At 43.1% G+C, this 17,256-nt stretch overlaps 1 protein-coding gene across 4 annotated transcripts; it reads left to right on the forward strand.

Moving 5' to 3' along the window:
* Positions 1 to 811: 811 nt before the first annotated feature.
* LOC106578443 (chondrolectin) lies at positions 812 to 16,910 on the forward strand. 4 transcript variants are annotated; one of them, XM_045702083.1, is made up of 8 exons: positions 812 to 1,296; positions 7,977 to 8,152; positions 8,305 to 8,498; positions 8,602 to 8,759; positions 9,010 to 9,060; positions 9,192 to 9,291; positions 9,468 to 9,564; positions 15,100 to 16,910. In XM_045702083.1, exons 1-7 carry the CDS (start codon positions 1,197 to 1,199, stop codon positions 9,556 to 9,558), a joined length of 870 nt encoding a protein of 289 aa, XP_045558039.1. In that variant the 5' UTR covers positions 812 to 1,196; the 3' UTR covers positions 9,559 to 9,564; positions 15,100 to 16,910. The 4 variants fall into 4 exon arrangements, with proteins under 4 accessions (XP_045558039.1, XP_014012718.1, XP_014012715.1 ...); XM_014157243.2 differs by having other exon boundaries at positions 813 to 1,296; positions 8,602 to 8,777; XM_014157240.2 differs by having other exon boundaries at positions 815 to 1,296; positions 8,602 to 8,777; positions 9,192 to 9,278.
* Positions 16,911 to 17,256: the final 346 nt, after the last annotated feature.

The raw sequence follows: 17,256 nt of genomic DNA on the forward strand, positions 1-17,256 counted from the left end.
TGATGGTGTAAACTTGGAGACTTTGGGTTGAAATCTTCCTAGAAGTGACACAGGAATGACTGAGGGACATGTCAAAATGCTGAATTTATTCATATAAAAACAAATCTGATTTAATTATCCATGTGGTCTATATTAAAGTGTCATTCATTTAATATACAGGCTTTTAAAATTCAACATTGGTGCACAATTTCTAATTAAAGGGACACAAAAGGCACTCATTTGATGGAACAACTCATTTACCTCTGGTCTCAGGCCTGGCATGCTCTGGTCTCAGGCCTGGCATGCTCTGGTCTCAGGCCTGGCATGCTCTGGTCTCAGGCCTGGCATGCTCTGGTCTGGCATATTAGTATGCGTTTTTATCTTATTACTCTCCCAAGGCTCTGGTGTTTAGAGATAGTTTCCATCTATTTTTATGGGATTTGACAGTTCAAAGGGGTGGGGCGGTTTAAGTCCCAGGTGGCTACCGCGGTGACCCCAAGCCAGGACAGCTAATATACATACAATGTAGCCTCCCTCTGTGTCAGCATACCTGCCAAGAGTCCTGAACCTTTAAGACACCAGCATGCAGAAGTAACCCTCTAGAACTGGACTCTCAAATGTAGCATAGTTTATATTTTAGTGAACCGTATTGTAGCTTAATCCTAATATTAGTTTATAGATTGACGCGTTTGCTTAAAGTGTTCATGCAATTATATTCCATCTAATCTCAAGCATGCTATCAATGGATTTCGCACATATAGATTGGGGAGGGGTGCGAGGCACGTGTCACAAGGCTAATTAAATAGTCGGTGGGGCGCGAGGTGACAGCTGTGTGTGGTCGATCAGCTGCGGAGGGACTCAGCAACGAGAGAAGGAAAGGGAGGGGGATCAATAAGCGCGCCTGTGGGAGCCACTTTACTGTTTCACTGTCTCTGGTGGGCTGTCTGCACGAGGCGAGCCCCCGTTCTTAGAACATTTTCCGGTCCTCGAGCGCGTGAGGGTGCCGGTACGAATCCCATTAGAGCATCTTGCTCACTGAAAAGTAAAAACCGGAAATTTGGGTGGAAACCATGACAACAGCAGAGACCGGAGACTGAGAGCAGAGTCGCAGTCAACAAACTGGCAGTAGACTGGTGAACTCTGATGTGAGCGAAGGAGCCTTTTTATTTTTACAATACCATTTTTATTTCAAAGATCTCGCTTTTTCTCTGTCAAGTATGAAATCCTCGAAGAAGAGCGCGGAGCAGAATATCCTGAGAGTTCTATGCGGAGTGATGGTCATGGCCTCGAGCGGTCACGGCGCAAGAGTTGTCAGCGGTAAGGTGATGATGTGATAACTTTTATGGTCAGTTTTTCACATATTGGTCTACTTTCAATGATCGTATAAAACAAATTAGCGTTATAAAATAATAACATTTGAATATTGGTGGTATTTCTGTTATCTTCAAGATAAGAATAATCAAATAATAATTCCTTAACCATTCTCATCAAACAATAATCTAAACCATAAACTACCGGTAAAATGTTACCTTTTGTGACTAGGTTAAAGTTATAGCTATAGCTCATCATCATCATCATCATCATAACCACCACCATCATCATCATCATTAGAATTAGATGGACATTTGTGAATTTTGTTAGGATTGGAAAATATAAATTAAAAAGACATCTATAAGATTAGGTTATCTGAGACAAAAAACATTTTCTCAATTTTCTCATGTTTTCTATTCCTTCAATTATTCATGTCAAAAATGTAATTGCATGTAAACTGCTACAGTTTTGCTTGTATTGCATTGCTACAGTTACAGATGATGAGGTACATGTGTGCATGTGCTTGCTTTCATACATGTGTATGAATGTGTGCGAACCTGTTAGAGTTTGTTTACCCTGGAAACTGGATTTATTGGTTTTATTGACTGTAAAGATTGAGTCTATTTACAGTTCCTTCCCTCTGTGACTAAATGTAGGAATATCTATGATTTACATCAGAATGCTATTCTACATGTGTCAGGGCTGTCGGTGTCATAGGGCAGGCAGCTGAATTAACATGTTTGCTTTCAAATTTGTTACATACTGTAGAGAGAGAGCGAAGAGAGAGAGAGAGAGAGTCTTATAGTCAGACAGATGACAGATGGAGAGAGTGAGTGAAGGGAGAGTGGACAACTTTTATTTCATTAGTGGTGAGATATGCCCCTCTTTAACCTAAAATGTCCCTACTATGTGATTTAGTCTAAATAAACTGCAAATGGCACAGAGGGAGAAGACAAAGTGACAGAGGGAGAATTAGTGAGAGAGAGGGGTTGATGTTCCAAGATAGGGAAAGTGCAGAGGATGAAAAGGGGGATGAGGAAGAGGGATGAAGGAGAGAAACAGAGGAAGAGGTGAAGGCAGGTGAAGGAAGAGGTGAAGATGGGTGAAGGAAGAGGTGAAGGCGGGTGAAGAAAGAGGTGAAGGCGGGTGAAGGAAGAGGTGAAGACGGGTGAAGGAAGAGGTGAAGGAAGAGGTGAAAATGGGTGAAGGAAGAGGTGAAAATGGGTGAAGGAAGAGGTGAAGGAAGAGGTGAAGACGGGTGAAGGAAGAGGTGAAGGAGGAGGGGAAGGAGGAGGTGAAGGAAGAGGTGAAGGAGGAGGTGAAGGAGGAGGTGAAGGAGGAGGTGATGGAAGAGGTGATGGAGGAGGTGATGGAGGAGGTGATGGAAGGGGTGAAGGAAGAGGTGAAGACGGGTGAAGGAAGAGGTGAAGAAGGAGGTGAAGGAAGAAGTGAAGGAGGTGAAGGAGGAGGTGAAGGAGGAGGTGATGAAAGAGGTGATGGAGGAGGTGAAGGAGGAGGTGAAGGAAGAGGTGAAGGAGGAGGTGAAAGAAGAGGTGAAGGAGGGGGTGAAGGAGGAGGTGAAGGAGGAGGTGATGGAAGAGGTGATGGAGGAGGTGATGGAGGAGGTGATGGAAGGGGTGAAGGAAGAGGTGAAGACGGGTGAAGGAAGAGGTGAAGAAGGAGGTGAAGGAAGAAGTGAAGGAGGTGAAGGAGGAGGTGAAGGAGGAGGTGATGAAAGAGGTGATGGAGGAGGTGATGGAGGAGGTGAAGGAGGGGGTGAAGGAAGAGGTGAAGGAGGAGGTGAAAGAAGAGGTGAAGGAGGGGGTGAAGGAAGAGGCTGTTAGAGGATAAGAAAGGGAAGAACTGATGAAAATGTGGATCTGAGGAATCAGAGCAGAGGAGGCCGGATAGAGGGAACAAATTAATAAAGGAGAGAGAGCGAGAGAGGAAAAAAGAAAGGAAATAAGAAAGGGAGAAAGGAAAATGATGACGCTTTGGGTTGAGAAGAAGAATTTTGAGGTATCAGAACAGGAAGATGAGGCAGGATGGAGGGAATGAACGAAGAGAGGAAGAAAGAGAGAAAGGAGGTGAAAATGCTGAGTCTGTTGGTCGTCTGTGCACCCCGGTACCATTACTGGGTTCCAAAGTGATGATAGTGCAGATCTGATCTAGACCAGGCAGCCAATCACTTAAAGTACCTCCTGGCCACACTGCTAATGTTATTATTAGGCCTCTTTAACTGCCTGTGTATTAATCACTGGTATTATTCACTGATGCACGCATGCATGCATACACGCTCACACACACACACACACACACACACACACACACACACACACACACACACACACACACACACACACACACACACACACACACACACATTCGTGTACACACACACACTGTGAGGCTGACCTCTCTGGTTGTTATGAGTCAGTCCAGAATCTGGGCCAGATCCGCCACTTTTCACCCACTTAACTGCCATCATAGAGTACAGCTTTATAATGCTGGATATTGTGTTCTGCATGTGTGTGATTATATTTGTGTGTATGTGTGTACCTGTGTGCGTGCATACTTGTGAAAGTACACATGTCTACTCTGTGTTTGTGGGTGTGTCTCCTCTGTGTTTGTGTATAAGTACAGTACAGCATGACTGCTGCTTACTGTAAATGCCATGTCAGTGTGTGAACACATCCAGTAAAAGTCTGTTTGTGAGCGGTAACAAGGCTGTTTTAGAAGTGGGCCTCCAGCCTACAGTGTGATCAGCAGCCCTGTTACTACAGTCAGTTAGCTAGAGTCACTTCCTGATTGACAGAGGATGTTGACCACACTAGGAAAGTTTGACGGTAAATTCTAAGGGACTGAGAGGATGCGAATGCGATGACCACATCCTTTTGGCGGGAAGCCAAGAGTCGTTAAGGGTGTGTGTGTGGGAGGGGGTCGAGGGATTGTGTACAACTGATAAGTTCAATGGAGATGTTTGCATTCACTTAAGACCTTCAAACCACTTCTTAAGATCAACAGAGAGTAGTTGTCCTAATGTATGAAATTCACTAATATGAACTGATTGATAGATTGATAAAAAAGTTGTTTGGTGAGGTGGTTGATTGACAGGTGGGTTGGTTGATTTGTGGACTGGTTGATTGACAGGTGGGTTGGTTGATTTGTGGACTGGTTGATTGACAGGTGGGTTGGTTAATTTGTGGACTGGTTGATGGATGTAGTGACCGGCGGAGGGCTGATTGGGTGTAGATACAGTAGTCTGGTGGATTTACTGATCACTGATTAGATGATGGATGGTTTGTCAGATAGATGGAGGGAGGAAAAGACAAACACAGCCACAGGAATCAGTAGAGAACAAGGAAGTAACTTGATTTTGAAACGGTGGTGGAACCATTACTTGATGGCATTGGCTCTATTACTGGCATACTGATCTCGGAAAACAAGAACTGAAAATCTCACGTAAATTACTGCCATATATGTTACGTAGTCTGGCCACGACAGATTACCGGCATACAGTAGATGCCTAAATTGGCTCCAATTGCATACAACTGACACAGATAGATTTGACATAATTGTCCATTGATTAATTAATCCATCCTTATGTAAATTGTCTACTTACAATTAGGGCTGTGACGGTCATGAAATTTTGTATGACGGTAATTGGCCAGCCAATAATAATAATAATAATTTGAATAAACATATTTTTTGAGGATGCACATTTTCTGCTCTCCTCCGCTCCTGACTGCATGTGCTGCCATAGAAATAGAATGAATAGAATGGGCGTCCCCATTCGAGTCAGCGATAGCATAGTGAGTGGACTGGTGGCCATTGCGTTGAGCAGAGTAGTAAGTAAAAGCAGGAAGAAAAGCAGGAAGTGTACCCATCAATATGTGCTGTGATTTGTTGATTCAACTCAACTAACATTACAAAAAATACATTCCATGGCATGTGCCACATAAGTTAACATCATCTGAATAAACATTTTAGGGCTGTTGCGGTGACAGCATTACCACCACACCGGCGGGCACGAGTCATGACAGCAGTCAAATTCCATGTGACCGTTTAGTCACGGTAATTTGGCTTCTCCAAGCTCTGATGCTTGCTTACTGCCTGGTACTCAGCACTCTATTGTCCTTCTAATCACTCTTACATATACCTGGCTGAAATGAAAATAAACCACGGAAAAAGCTTCCTCCATTCGATATTTAAATGCCTAGATAACATGTATTTTTTTTCCCGCTGCCCATTTCGATACAGGTGCATGATAATGGTCCATTCTAAATCAAAACTAATTTCACACATATATTACTTAGTATATGTAAAGACAAGATTAAATCAAGAATAGTCTGATGGGTGACAATATTAGCCTATCACTTGTGAATGATGCCCAGCTTGTGTGCAGTAAGGCAAGAAACAGCGCATCACTTTTTTTCCACCCCGACTTTTTCCAATCATAGTCGCACACCTCAGCACATAGGCCTATATGTTTTGATAAGGTTTGTATCACAACTGAAGTGGCCAAACAACTTCTTAAATTTAAGCACATTTATCCACTTTACAAGGGGTTTAGAGCCTAAGTTTCAAGTTTGGGGAAGATTATTTTCACCATAAAAATACACCTTTATAATAAAAAGCCTTACATGCGTAATCGCATTTGCGGTCACTTTTGAGATTTGTGTTTTCCCGCTAATTGTTTGCATTTTGGAACATTTGAGTTTATAGCCTACTGCCGTATGCGCATTGCTGCACTTATAATGTGAATAAATAGCCTAATAGTTTATGAACATTTTAAGGTAAACGTTCTGATCCGTTGCATCAGTCTCGTTGCTTTTAAAATGTTTTTTTTTTTATGCTAGTGGTTGTATTCATTTGGGATCTATCGCATCCCACAACTGTCCCAGACTATGTTTGGAATATTTATTTCTCGCACAGAATAGAATAGGCCAACTTTTGTACTACGGTGGATAGTAGATTGACATAGGTGTCACGCCCTGACCATAGAGAGCCATTGTTTCTCTATGGTGTGGTAGGTCAGGGCGTGACTAGGGGGTGATCTAGTATATCTATGTCTATGTTGTGTTTTAGTTTCTTTTTCTATGTTCGTGTTTTGTATAATTCCCAATTAGAGGCAGCTGGTAATCGTTGTCTCTTATTGGGGATCATATTTAAGTAGTTATTTTTCCCACCTGTGGTTGTGGGATCTTGTTTATGTGTAAGTGCCTGTGAGCACTGCAGTAGCTTCACGTATCGTTTATTCTTTATTGTTTTGTGCGGTCCACTTATCAATACAATATGTGGAACCCAGATCACGCTGCACGTTGGTCCGAGTATGCTTCCAGTTTGTACGAGCGTGACAATAGGCTAGTGCTTTTGCTGTCCATTAGGGCTACTCATCTTGTTGGCTGACAAAGGAAATGTGGACAGTTCTTCCAATATCTTCAATATGCGACTCGGAATTGACCAAGGGCGCACGCAGATGCGTCCCCAATGTGTCTGTCTTCACTTGTAGCCTGTGAGAAGGACCCGATCATGTGACGGGCATTGGCTAATAATAATTGCGATATCTCAGAGAGCCATGTGAGTGAGAGGTGCTTCGGAGCATGCAGCCGTGAGAAGGGAATTATAATTAATATATTCAGCCCAAGGGCACAACGGCCACTGGCCGCAAAAGGCATGGATTTTTTTAGGGGGCATTACGGCCACGCAAAGGGGATGCTGCAGGGAAATTTGAGGCATTATCAAGTGTTTGTCAAAATGTGAATGAGAGGCTGATGAAGTGTGTACAGGCTGCACAAAAAACAAAGCAAAGCTCATACCTTTCATGCAACTTTTTTCAAATCATCATTAGAGTCACATCATGCAGCCTTACATTGTATTACAATTCTAAACCTATAACCCAACGTAAATGTAAATTAAGCAGATAGGAGGACCCGTTTCTTTGTTAACCGCTCCACAAAGAATAGCCGCATGTGTGCACTCCCTCAAATCGTTTGGAGAAAATATCCGTTCTATATTATTCAGCTATTGTATCCTTCATACTCTAAACTAATATAAATTAATTGCACGGAATTCTAAGCAAATCTTGTTTACTAAATAAACTAGTGTAGCCCACAGCCATATGGCATAGCCAGACCAGGGCCTAACATAAGGACAACTCAGAGTAGGCTATTCTGTTAATCTGAAATAGACTACATTTTCTTCATGTCATATTTCTTTAGACTTGTCTAAAATAAATAATGGATTTATTGTGAGGGTGTAGGCTATTTTAAATGGATTTATTATACTTTAAAAAAAATGTAGATGTACCAAAGGTCTGCATCAGTGACTTGTAGGCTACTGTATGCATGGAAGCAAGGAGATGCTAAATGTGTTTATGTCAATTACCTTGAGACCGGCAATCACCGGCTGACAAAATTTCATGACCACCACAGCCCTATAACATTCCCATGAACATTTTTGCATCACAATATCAGGCAGCAATTTCGAGTGTATCCATGATTTTACCTGTCAATTAGCCAGAGGTTCCAAGACCCTTCTATTCATTCTATTTCTATGTGTGCTGCTGATGCAGGGAGGGGGGGGGGCGTTCCGATCTTCATCCATAACCTTCGGTTACATGGTCAGAAGGTAATTGTGCGAGCCCTACATGCAATCAATAGATTGACGATCTCATTTGCCTCCAGGTCAGACGGTGTGTCAGGGAGGGGAGGAGCATCCATGCTATAAGATCGCCTACTTCCGGGAAATGACCAGCCGGATTGCATTCAGCGAGGCCAGACAGGCGTGTGAGATGGACGGAGGATCGTTGCTGAGCGTAGAGAGCGCTGCGGAGCAGAGACACATAGAACACCTACTACAGGTCAGTGTGTGTGTGTTTGCGCGCGTGTGTGTGTGACAGTACAAACAACAACACCAAAAACACCTCCTCAAAGTGCTCCTATCATGAACATGTTAATATATTTCTTATTTACTTATAATATACTTACAATATATATATATTATTCCCTACAGGAGCTTCGGACCTCCTCAACAGGAGCAGGGACAGAAACGGGGGTAGGAGCAGGTACCGGTAATGGAGGAATAGCAGATGGTGATTTCTGGATCGGGCTGATGAGGACAGAAGGAGAACACACACAGGAAAACGGCGGCTTCGCCTCCTGTTCTGACCTCTACCTCTGGACCGACGGGAGTGTGTCCCAATTCAGGTGTGTATGTTTCACACAGCAACTGTTACTTTGGTGAGGCTTTTGTGTATGTCTGTGTTTTAATTTGAATATGTGTATTATTGTGTGTGATTGTGTGCGTTAGGAACTGGTATTTTGACGAGCCGTCGTGCGGAGGGGAGGCGTGTGTTGTGATGTACCACCAGCCTACAGCGCTCCACGGGCTGGGCGGGGCCTACATGTACCAGTGGAACGACGACAGGTGCAACATGAAGCACAACTTCATCTGCAAGTACGAACCAGGTACGCAGCATCACACAGGTACGCAAATGTCACGGCAGATAAGATGAGTTCTGTGTGTTTTGTGGAGTGTTCTATACGTTTCCCTTTTAAAAGGTTGTTATATATATTTTTTATTATATCTTTTTTTTACCCCCCTTTTTCTCCTAATTTCGTGATATCCAATTGTGTTTTAGCCTGGTAAAACTACACTAACAGAAATGCATATCAGTTTTGTTTAATCAAGTTTTTTCTGATTCTGATGTTGATCCAGAGAGCCGTCTGGGGAAGGAGCAGGGGGACAGGCCTGGAGCTCGTGACCCAGGTGAGGAGGCACACCCTGGGGCATAGCCCGGCCACATCAGCCCCACTCCTGGAGGTCAGCATGGTTGACTGCATGAGGGTATCAGTTAGTATATCCCTTTTTGATTTAGTATCTTTGTCTGTCTGTCCCAGATGTGGCGGTGGTGCAGGCAGATGAGGTCAAACAATCCGGGCCAAGTGAGGACGACGCCCCACACGTAATCATAGCTGGAACTTCAGGTGAGAGGTGGAGGTGAGACAGGTGGAGGTGAGACAGGGAGGTGAGACAATTAGATGGTATGGCAGGACACCAGAAAGTGAAACATGTGGTGTAGCGATGATATGGAATGTAAGACAGTGTTTAAATAGAGTGTAATTACTGAAATAGCCTCCCTGGAGCTCCATCTCTGCTCTATCCTCCTTCTGCAGGTATGCTGCTGGTTTATGTAATCATCCCCACCATCCCTCTGCTGCTGCTCATCCTGGTGGCTTCTGGGACTTGCTGTTTCCAGATGTTTAGTAAGAGGTGAGACATGACACTGCAACAACAAAAACTACAACTCCCTATGGTACAACACAACTGAACAGACTAAGTCCCCGGAGACCCCAGTACTGCCTTACTGATAACAGCTTCACTAAAATATAAATTTTACCTTTATTTAACTAGGCAAGTCAGTTAAGAACAAATTCTTATTTTCAATGATGGCCAAGGAACAGTGGGTTAACTGCCTGGTTCAGGGGCAGAACAACAGATTTGTACCTTGTCAGCTCGGGGATTCGATCTTGCAACCTTTCGGTTATTAGTCCAACGCTCTAAGCACTAGGCTACGCTGCCGCCCAATAATAACCAATCTACAAACCAATCGTATAATATTCTCTTATATACTCCTCTTTCTGTAATTTTCAATCACACTTACACTCCCATCAACTCTCTTTTTTTTAATTCCTTGAATTGGCATACTCAAAATTAATCAGAGAAACAGCTCAATCTCTGAACCATACCCCCCCCTGTTCATCCACTAATGGATGGGTCCAGTCCCTCCGTCCCTGTGAAGTGATGGATGGGTCTGGGCTGTAATTGTTTGGTAAGAACAGTGCTTACTCAGTCATAATCACTGGCATAACACAAGGACGTCTTGTTAGCAAAGAGTCATTTAGCATAACAGCCCTGGCCACTGGCTCAGCCCTCTGTCATTAATTATTATTGTGATTGTGTGTGTGTGTGTGTGTGTGTGTGTGTGTGTGTGTGTGTGTAACAAAGTCTATGATTTCTGGGTCGATAGCTGGGCCCGTCGATGGCGTTTCTACAATAACCAAAGTGCAACTCCAGCACATTGTATAATGCCAACCAACCTCCCTACCCCGCTACTGTCACTTTATATCTCCTATATAGACACTCCCAGCTCTCCTTTGCCTTGATTGGGCAGCAACTGTGTTTTTTATTTATTTATCCAGTTTAGTATCACTGTCCGTCTGAGTGAGTTCAGTCATTTTGTGGCGTATCTGTACTTTACTATTTATATTTATTTTTACTTCACTACATCCAAATGTTTCCTTTTTTTTTTACACCCAAAAGTACTTGTTACATTTTGAATGCTTAGAAGGACAGGACAATTGTCTAATTCACACACTTATCAAGAGAACATCCTTGGTCATCCCTACTGCCACTGATCTTGCGGACTCATTAAACACAATTCTTCATTTGTAAATTAATGTCTGAGTGTTGGAGTGTGCCTCTGGCTATCCGTAAATTAAAACAAGAAAATTGTGCTGTCTGGTTTGCTTAATATTGTCAGGCGTGTGCGTACTTGTCGTGAAGTCAGGTGCAGGAGAGTAGAGAATTGTGAACAGGCACACACTTTATTTCGGCAGGAGAAAGATTACAGACGGACGCAGCTGCGTCAAAAGCCTCCAGCCAACAAGGCAAAGTGTAAAGCGCGCAAAAACAGTCACAAAACATCAATGTATAACAATTCAAACAAGCTTCGTGAAAATAACACGGAAATAACGAACGCCAGCCTGGCGCGTTACAAAACACGTAACACACAAACAATATCACACAAAGACATGAAGGGGAACAGAGGAATAATACATGCAGTGTGATTGGGAAATGTAAATCAGGTGTGTAAAACAAGACAATACAAATGGATAAATGAAAAATGGAGCGGCGATGGCTAGAAAGCCGGTGACGTCGACCGCCGAATGCCGCCCGAACAAGGAGAGGAGCCGACTTCGGCGGAAGTCGTGACAAATATAAGGAATTTGAATTGATTTATACTTTTACTTTTGATACTTAAGTATATTTTAGCAATTACATTTACATTTGATACTGTTACGAACCGGCTCAGAGTTCGCAACAAAAGGGAGACAACGTGGAGACAAGGAGTATCAAAATATATATTTATTAAATAAAGTAAACTAAGTCATTAACAATGGTGTGTGTAATCAGTAATCAGTAGTGTAAGTGAGTGTTTTGCATACCTGAATGTAATAATGCAGAGTGTTGAAGGGTGCCAAAGCAAACAATCAAAAAGCCACAACTAGCACAACCAAAAACAACCAGGTGTCTGCATGGAGAGAGTCTCCCAATGACTGTGGAAGAGGTCTATTTATCCTGGGACACAGCCGGGCCCAGGTGCTTCCCATTTAGCTGACGACCCTTCCAACTCCGCCCACCGGCATCCTAATAAGGAAACAAGAACAAAGAGAGAGAATACGGCAGACAGAGTGGGAGGGTCGCCACAATACTTAAGTATATTTAAACCAAATACTTTTAGAATTTTACTCAAGTAGTATTTTACTGGGTGACTTTTACTTGAGTCATTTTCTTTTAAGGTATCTTTACTTTTACTCAAGTATGACAATTGGGTACTTTTTCCACCACTGGTTTTTAACATATTTCCGATAGCTGGGGAACTGAGAGGGAATCTACAGACAGAGACCAGTTAATCACGCCTCTGACTCCCGCCTGCCGGAGTAAAATTCTTCCTGAAACGCTCCCAAAGCCCTAACGCTGCTAGAAGGGTTCAAGCTTTTGTCAAATGAACGTCAAAAGTTGAAATGTTTTGCATTTAACGTAATTCTCCTAACCTGCTACGTTAATTCTCCTAACCTGCTACATTAATTATCCTAACCTGCTATGTTAATTATTATAACCTGCTTCGTTAATTATTCTAACGTGCTTCGTAAATTAAATTTTTTCATTTCACCTTTATTTATCCAGGTAGGCAAGTAGAGAACAAGTTCTCATTTGCAACTGCGACCTGGCCAAGATAAAGCGTAGCAATTCGACACATACAACAACAGAGAGTTACACATGGAATAAACAAAACATACAGTCAATAATACAGTAGAACAAAAGAAAACAAAAAGTCTATATACAGTGAGTGCAAATGAGGTAAGTTAAGGCAATAAATAGGCCATGGTGGCGAAGTAATTACAATATAGCAACTAAACACTGGAATGGTAGATGTGCAGAAGATGAATGTGCAAGTAGAGATACTGGGGTGCAAAGGAGCAAGATAAATAAATAAATACAGTATGGGGATGAGGTAGGTAGATAGATGTGCTGTTTACAGATGGGCAATGTACAGGTGCAGTGATCTGTGAGCTGCTCTGACAGCTGGTGCTTAAAGCTAGTGAGGGAGATATGAGTCTCCAGCTTCAGAGATTTCTGCAGTTCGTTCCAGTCATTGGCAGCAGAGAAATGGAAGGAAAGATGACCAAAGGAGGAATTGGCTTTGGGGGTGACCAGTGAGATTTACCTGCTGGAGCGCCTTCTACGAGTGGGTGCTGCTATTGTGACCAGTGAGCTGAGATAAGGCGGGGCTTTACCTAGCAGAGACTTGTAGATAACCTGTGGGTGGGTTTGGCGACGAGTATGAAGCGAGGGCCAACCAACGAGAGTGTACAGCTCGCAATGGTGGGTAGTGTATGGGGCTTTGGTGACAAAACGGATGGCACTGTGATAGACTGCATCCAGTTTGTTGAGTAGAGTGTTGGAGGCTATTTTATAGATGACATCACCGAAGTCGAGGATCGGTAGGATGGTCAGTTTTACGAGGGTATGTTTGGCAGCATGAGTGAAGGATGCTTTGTTGCGATATAGGAAGCCGATTCTAGATTTAATTTTGGATTGGAGATGCTTAATGTGAGTCTGGAAGGAGAGTTTACAGTCTAACCAGACACCCAGGTATTTGTAGTTGGCCACGTATTCTAAGTCAGAGCCATCCAGAGTAGTGATGCTGGATGGGCGAGCAGGTGCGGGCAGTGATCGATTGAATAGCATGCATTTAGTTTTACTTGCGTTTAAGAGCAGTTGGAGGCCACAGAAGGAGAGTTGTATGGCATTGAAGCTCGTCTGGAGGTTAGTTAACACAGAGTCCAAAGAAGGGCCAGAAGTATACAGAATGGTGTCGTCTGCGTAGAGGTGGATCAGTGAATCACCAGCAGCAAGAGCAACATCATTGATGTATACAGAGAAGAGAGTCGGCCCGAGAATTGAACACTGTGGCACCCCCATAGAGACTGCCAGAGGTCCGGACAACAGGCCCTCTGATTTGACACACTGAACTCTATCAGAGAAGTAGTTGGTAAACCAGGCGAGGCAATCATTTGAGAAACCAAGGCTGTTGAGTCTGCCAATAAGAATATGGTGATTGACAGAGTCGAAAGCCTTGGCCAGGTCGATGAATACGGCTGCACAGTAATGTCTCTTATCGATAGCGGTTATGATGTCGTTTAGGACCTTGACCGTGGCTGAGGTGCACCCATGACCAGCTCTGAAACCAGATTGCATAGCGGAGAAGGTACGGTGGGAAAATCGAAATGGTCGGTGATCTGTTTGTTAACTTGGCTTTCGAAGACCTTACAAAGACAGGGTAGGATAGATTTAGGTCTGTAGCAGTTTGGGTCTAGAGTGTCACCCCCTTTGAAGAGGGGGATGACCGCGGCAGCTTTCCAATCTTTGGGAATCTCAGACGATACGAAAAGAGAGGTTGAACAGGCTAGTAATAGGGGTTGCAACAATTTCGGCAGATCATTTTAGAAAGAGAGGGTCCAGATTGTCTAGCCCGGCTGATTCGTATGGGTCCAGATTTTGCAGCTCTTTCAGAACATCAGCTATCCGGATTTGGGTGAAGGAGAAATGGTGGGGGCTTTGGCGGGTTGCTGTGGAGGGTGCCGGGCAGTTGACCGGGGTAGGGGTAGCCAGGTGGAGAAATGCTTATTGAAATTCTCAATTATAGTGGATTTATCGGTGGATGTTTCTAACCTGCTACGAAAGTCAAATCTGATGTTAATCTGATTTGACGCTAGGGTGATGGCCCTTCTAGCCATGACCCTAGCGCGTGCGAGGTCTCTCCTTTACAACAGGCGACACACTTGAACTTACAACAGGACAAACGTGATCTGAGGAAATATGAGTTATGAGGAGTTATGAGTAGGCAAGGATCCAGAGTTTTATCACTGGGTATGGCTGGCACTATGAGGAGATATAAGTAGGCAAGGATCCAGAGTTTTATCACTGGGTATGGCTGGCACTATGAGGAGATATAAGTAGGCAAGGATCCAGAGTTTTATCGCTGGATATGGCTGGCACTATGAGGAGATATAAGTAGGCAAGGATCCAGAGTTTTATCGCTGGGTATGGCTGGCACTATGAGGAGATATAAGTAGGCAAGGATCCAGAGTTTTATCACTGGATATGGCTGGCACTATGAGGAGATATAAGTAGGCAAGGATCCAGAGTTTTATCGCTGGATATGGCTGGCACTATGAGGAGATATAAGTAGGCAAGGATCCAGAGTTTTATCGCTGGATATGGCTGGCACTATGAGGAGATATAAGTAGGCAAGGATCCAGAGTTTTATCGCTGGGTATGGCTGGCACAGAAGGGTTTGTGTGAGCAGCAGCTGTCGTGTTTAACACACACACACGCATGCAACCACACATGTACACGCACACACAGTTTTGTTTTACGATTCATCTGTGGTTCTACTATTCTAATTTAGTTTTGTTCTACTATTGTTCATTCTGTTTTCAATGTTTTTATTTCATAAAGCAAACCACGGACCAAAACCAGTGTTAACCACCAATCAACGCTCTGGATCTCCAAGACACCCAAGACAGACAGCATGGAAGTATGAATGGCAGGTTACATCACAAACAAGATAAACAGATTAGGCAGAACTAACTGAATGATACCTCTCTTTCCCTGATACTATCCTTGTTCCAAATACATCTAACTATCCACCTCAACCAATGACCTGCTCTCCTCTTCTGCATTTCCTTTGTTCAATTTGTTCGTCTCCACCGCTCTGTTTAGTTTTTCCTTATTTCCTCTCCTCCCCTCCACCCCTCCTGTCCTCCTGTTAATGTGTTCCAGCAAACAAAAATGAAACGACTTAATGGATAATTTGGCAATCCTCGTACCTCTCTGATATCAAGGTAGACCTATCGTGTTGCCTTTTCCCCTTGCTGCTAATAGCCAGGAACATTTTGCTGGAATCCCGGTGTCTGTACGCATGTGTGAGTGTGAGCATGCTACCGTGTGTGTACACTAATGTGTGTGTGTGCGTTACACTAATCGGTTCCAAACAGAGGAAGTAATTAACTATCAGTAATTAAGGGTGGTGCGAGGGGGACCCTGATAAAACAAGCAATTGAACCATCCCCTGTGACCAGGAATAGGGTCAGAGCCACTTAACACATCACACAGATTTACTCCTGAACAGCAGCACACAGCGAGGGGTAGGAGAGGAGGGAGAGGGGGGAGAGGAGGGAGAGGGGGAAAAGAGGGAAATAGGACTTTAAAATGGAAATTGAAGTGTGTTGTTTGATCTGCTTCCCGTTGTTCAGGGTTTACTACTAGCTTAACTCTCTGTTCCCTCACCGGGGATCTATGTCTCAGACAGATCAGTCAGCTAAATGACTTTCCTAAATGTCCTGAACAAAAAATGATTACCTAGTTATTATAGAAAGAGGAACTTGAAAACATACTGACATACTGAACTGATTATCTGTGTCTGTTGTCATGCAGAGGGACATTATCAACGTTGACCATGACTTTCTTTTGTGAAGGTATAACGCTATTTCTTATTCTTGTTGTTATCCAAAACTACACGCTATGTTTTGGGAGAGGTCGCTACCAAGATGAGGACCAAAGCTAGTGAACACTACAGAAGGTGCTTTCCACGATCCAATCTAATTGAATGCATAATGCCAGTAAATATCTCATGGATGAAACAGTCAGTATTTATCCAATATTTATCACCGCCTGATATGAATACTGTAAGTGCAGTTTTGTGCATGTTACATGGTCTACAATGTTATATTTTATATTCCGTATAAGCATTGTCTAATGTGAGAGATTATCCACCTGGCTAATATTGATACATGCCATACATCTCAACTTATCCTCAGATGTCCTATGTTATTGCTTTTATATGATGGACTATATGAGCGTACTACATGTGTTTTCTTTCAAAGGTAACTACACGTGTAGCACGCTCAACCATTGAACAAGGTTTGAATAAGGGATTTGTGTATATTTCAGTGTGTATGTGTTGGATGGAGTGTGGTACATACATTAGGTTCTAGAGTTTCTAGAACCACATACAGTAGATCAGTGGTACATATATGAGACTAGGTTCTGGTGATGGTATGGTACGTTTTGGAGCCTGTGTGTGAATGTGTTGTTAAGTTGCGTGTTTTGTACCCAGCGTTGTGATGCAGTCACTGTCCTGCTAGCCTGTCTACCCACAGCCAGAGATGAGAACAGAGTTTATAAAGAGCCTTGTAGAAACTTAAAGAAACCTTTTTCACCCATAACTTGTTTTGTGACGAGATCACTCAATAAAAGGCTTTATGTGATTCATTGACGTCAGTGTTTAATTGTGCATTTTCGATGATGAGACACGACACACACGCACACACTGAAGAGTGTGTGTGGGTTACCCCTAGTCTGTTATTAGTCGTACTTTGTTAAAGTGATTAGCCTGCCAATTAAACTTATCAGTCCTGTGCTTCAACAAGAGTACACACACACACACACACACAGGTTCTGGTAATTATAGATATGAGTAATCACTGCATTTTAAAGCTCAGGGTAGAATCAAGAAAATAGGACCTTAAACATTTGATGTTCATTAGAAACACACACACACACACACACACACACACTGTATCCAACATATTGTGATGATCAGTTACAATTGAT

This window comes from Salmo salar, chromosome ssa19, assembly GCF_905237065.1.
Source record: "Salmo salar chromosome ssa19, Ssal_v3.1, whole genome shotgun sequence".
NCBI classification, from domain to species: Eukaryota; Metazoa; Chordata; class Actinopteri; order Salmoniformes; family Salmonidae; genus Salmo; species Salmo salar.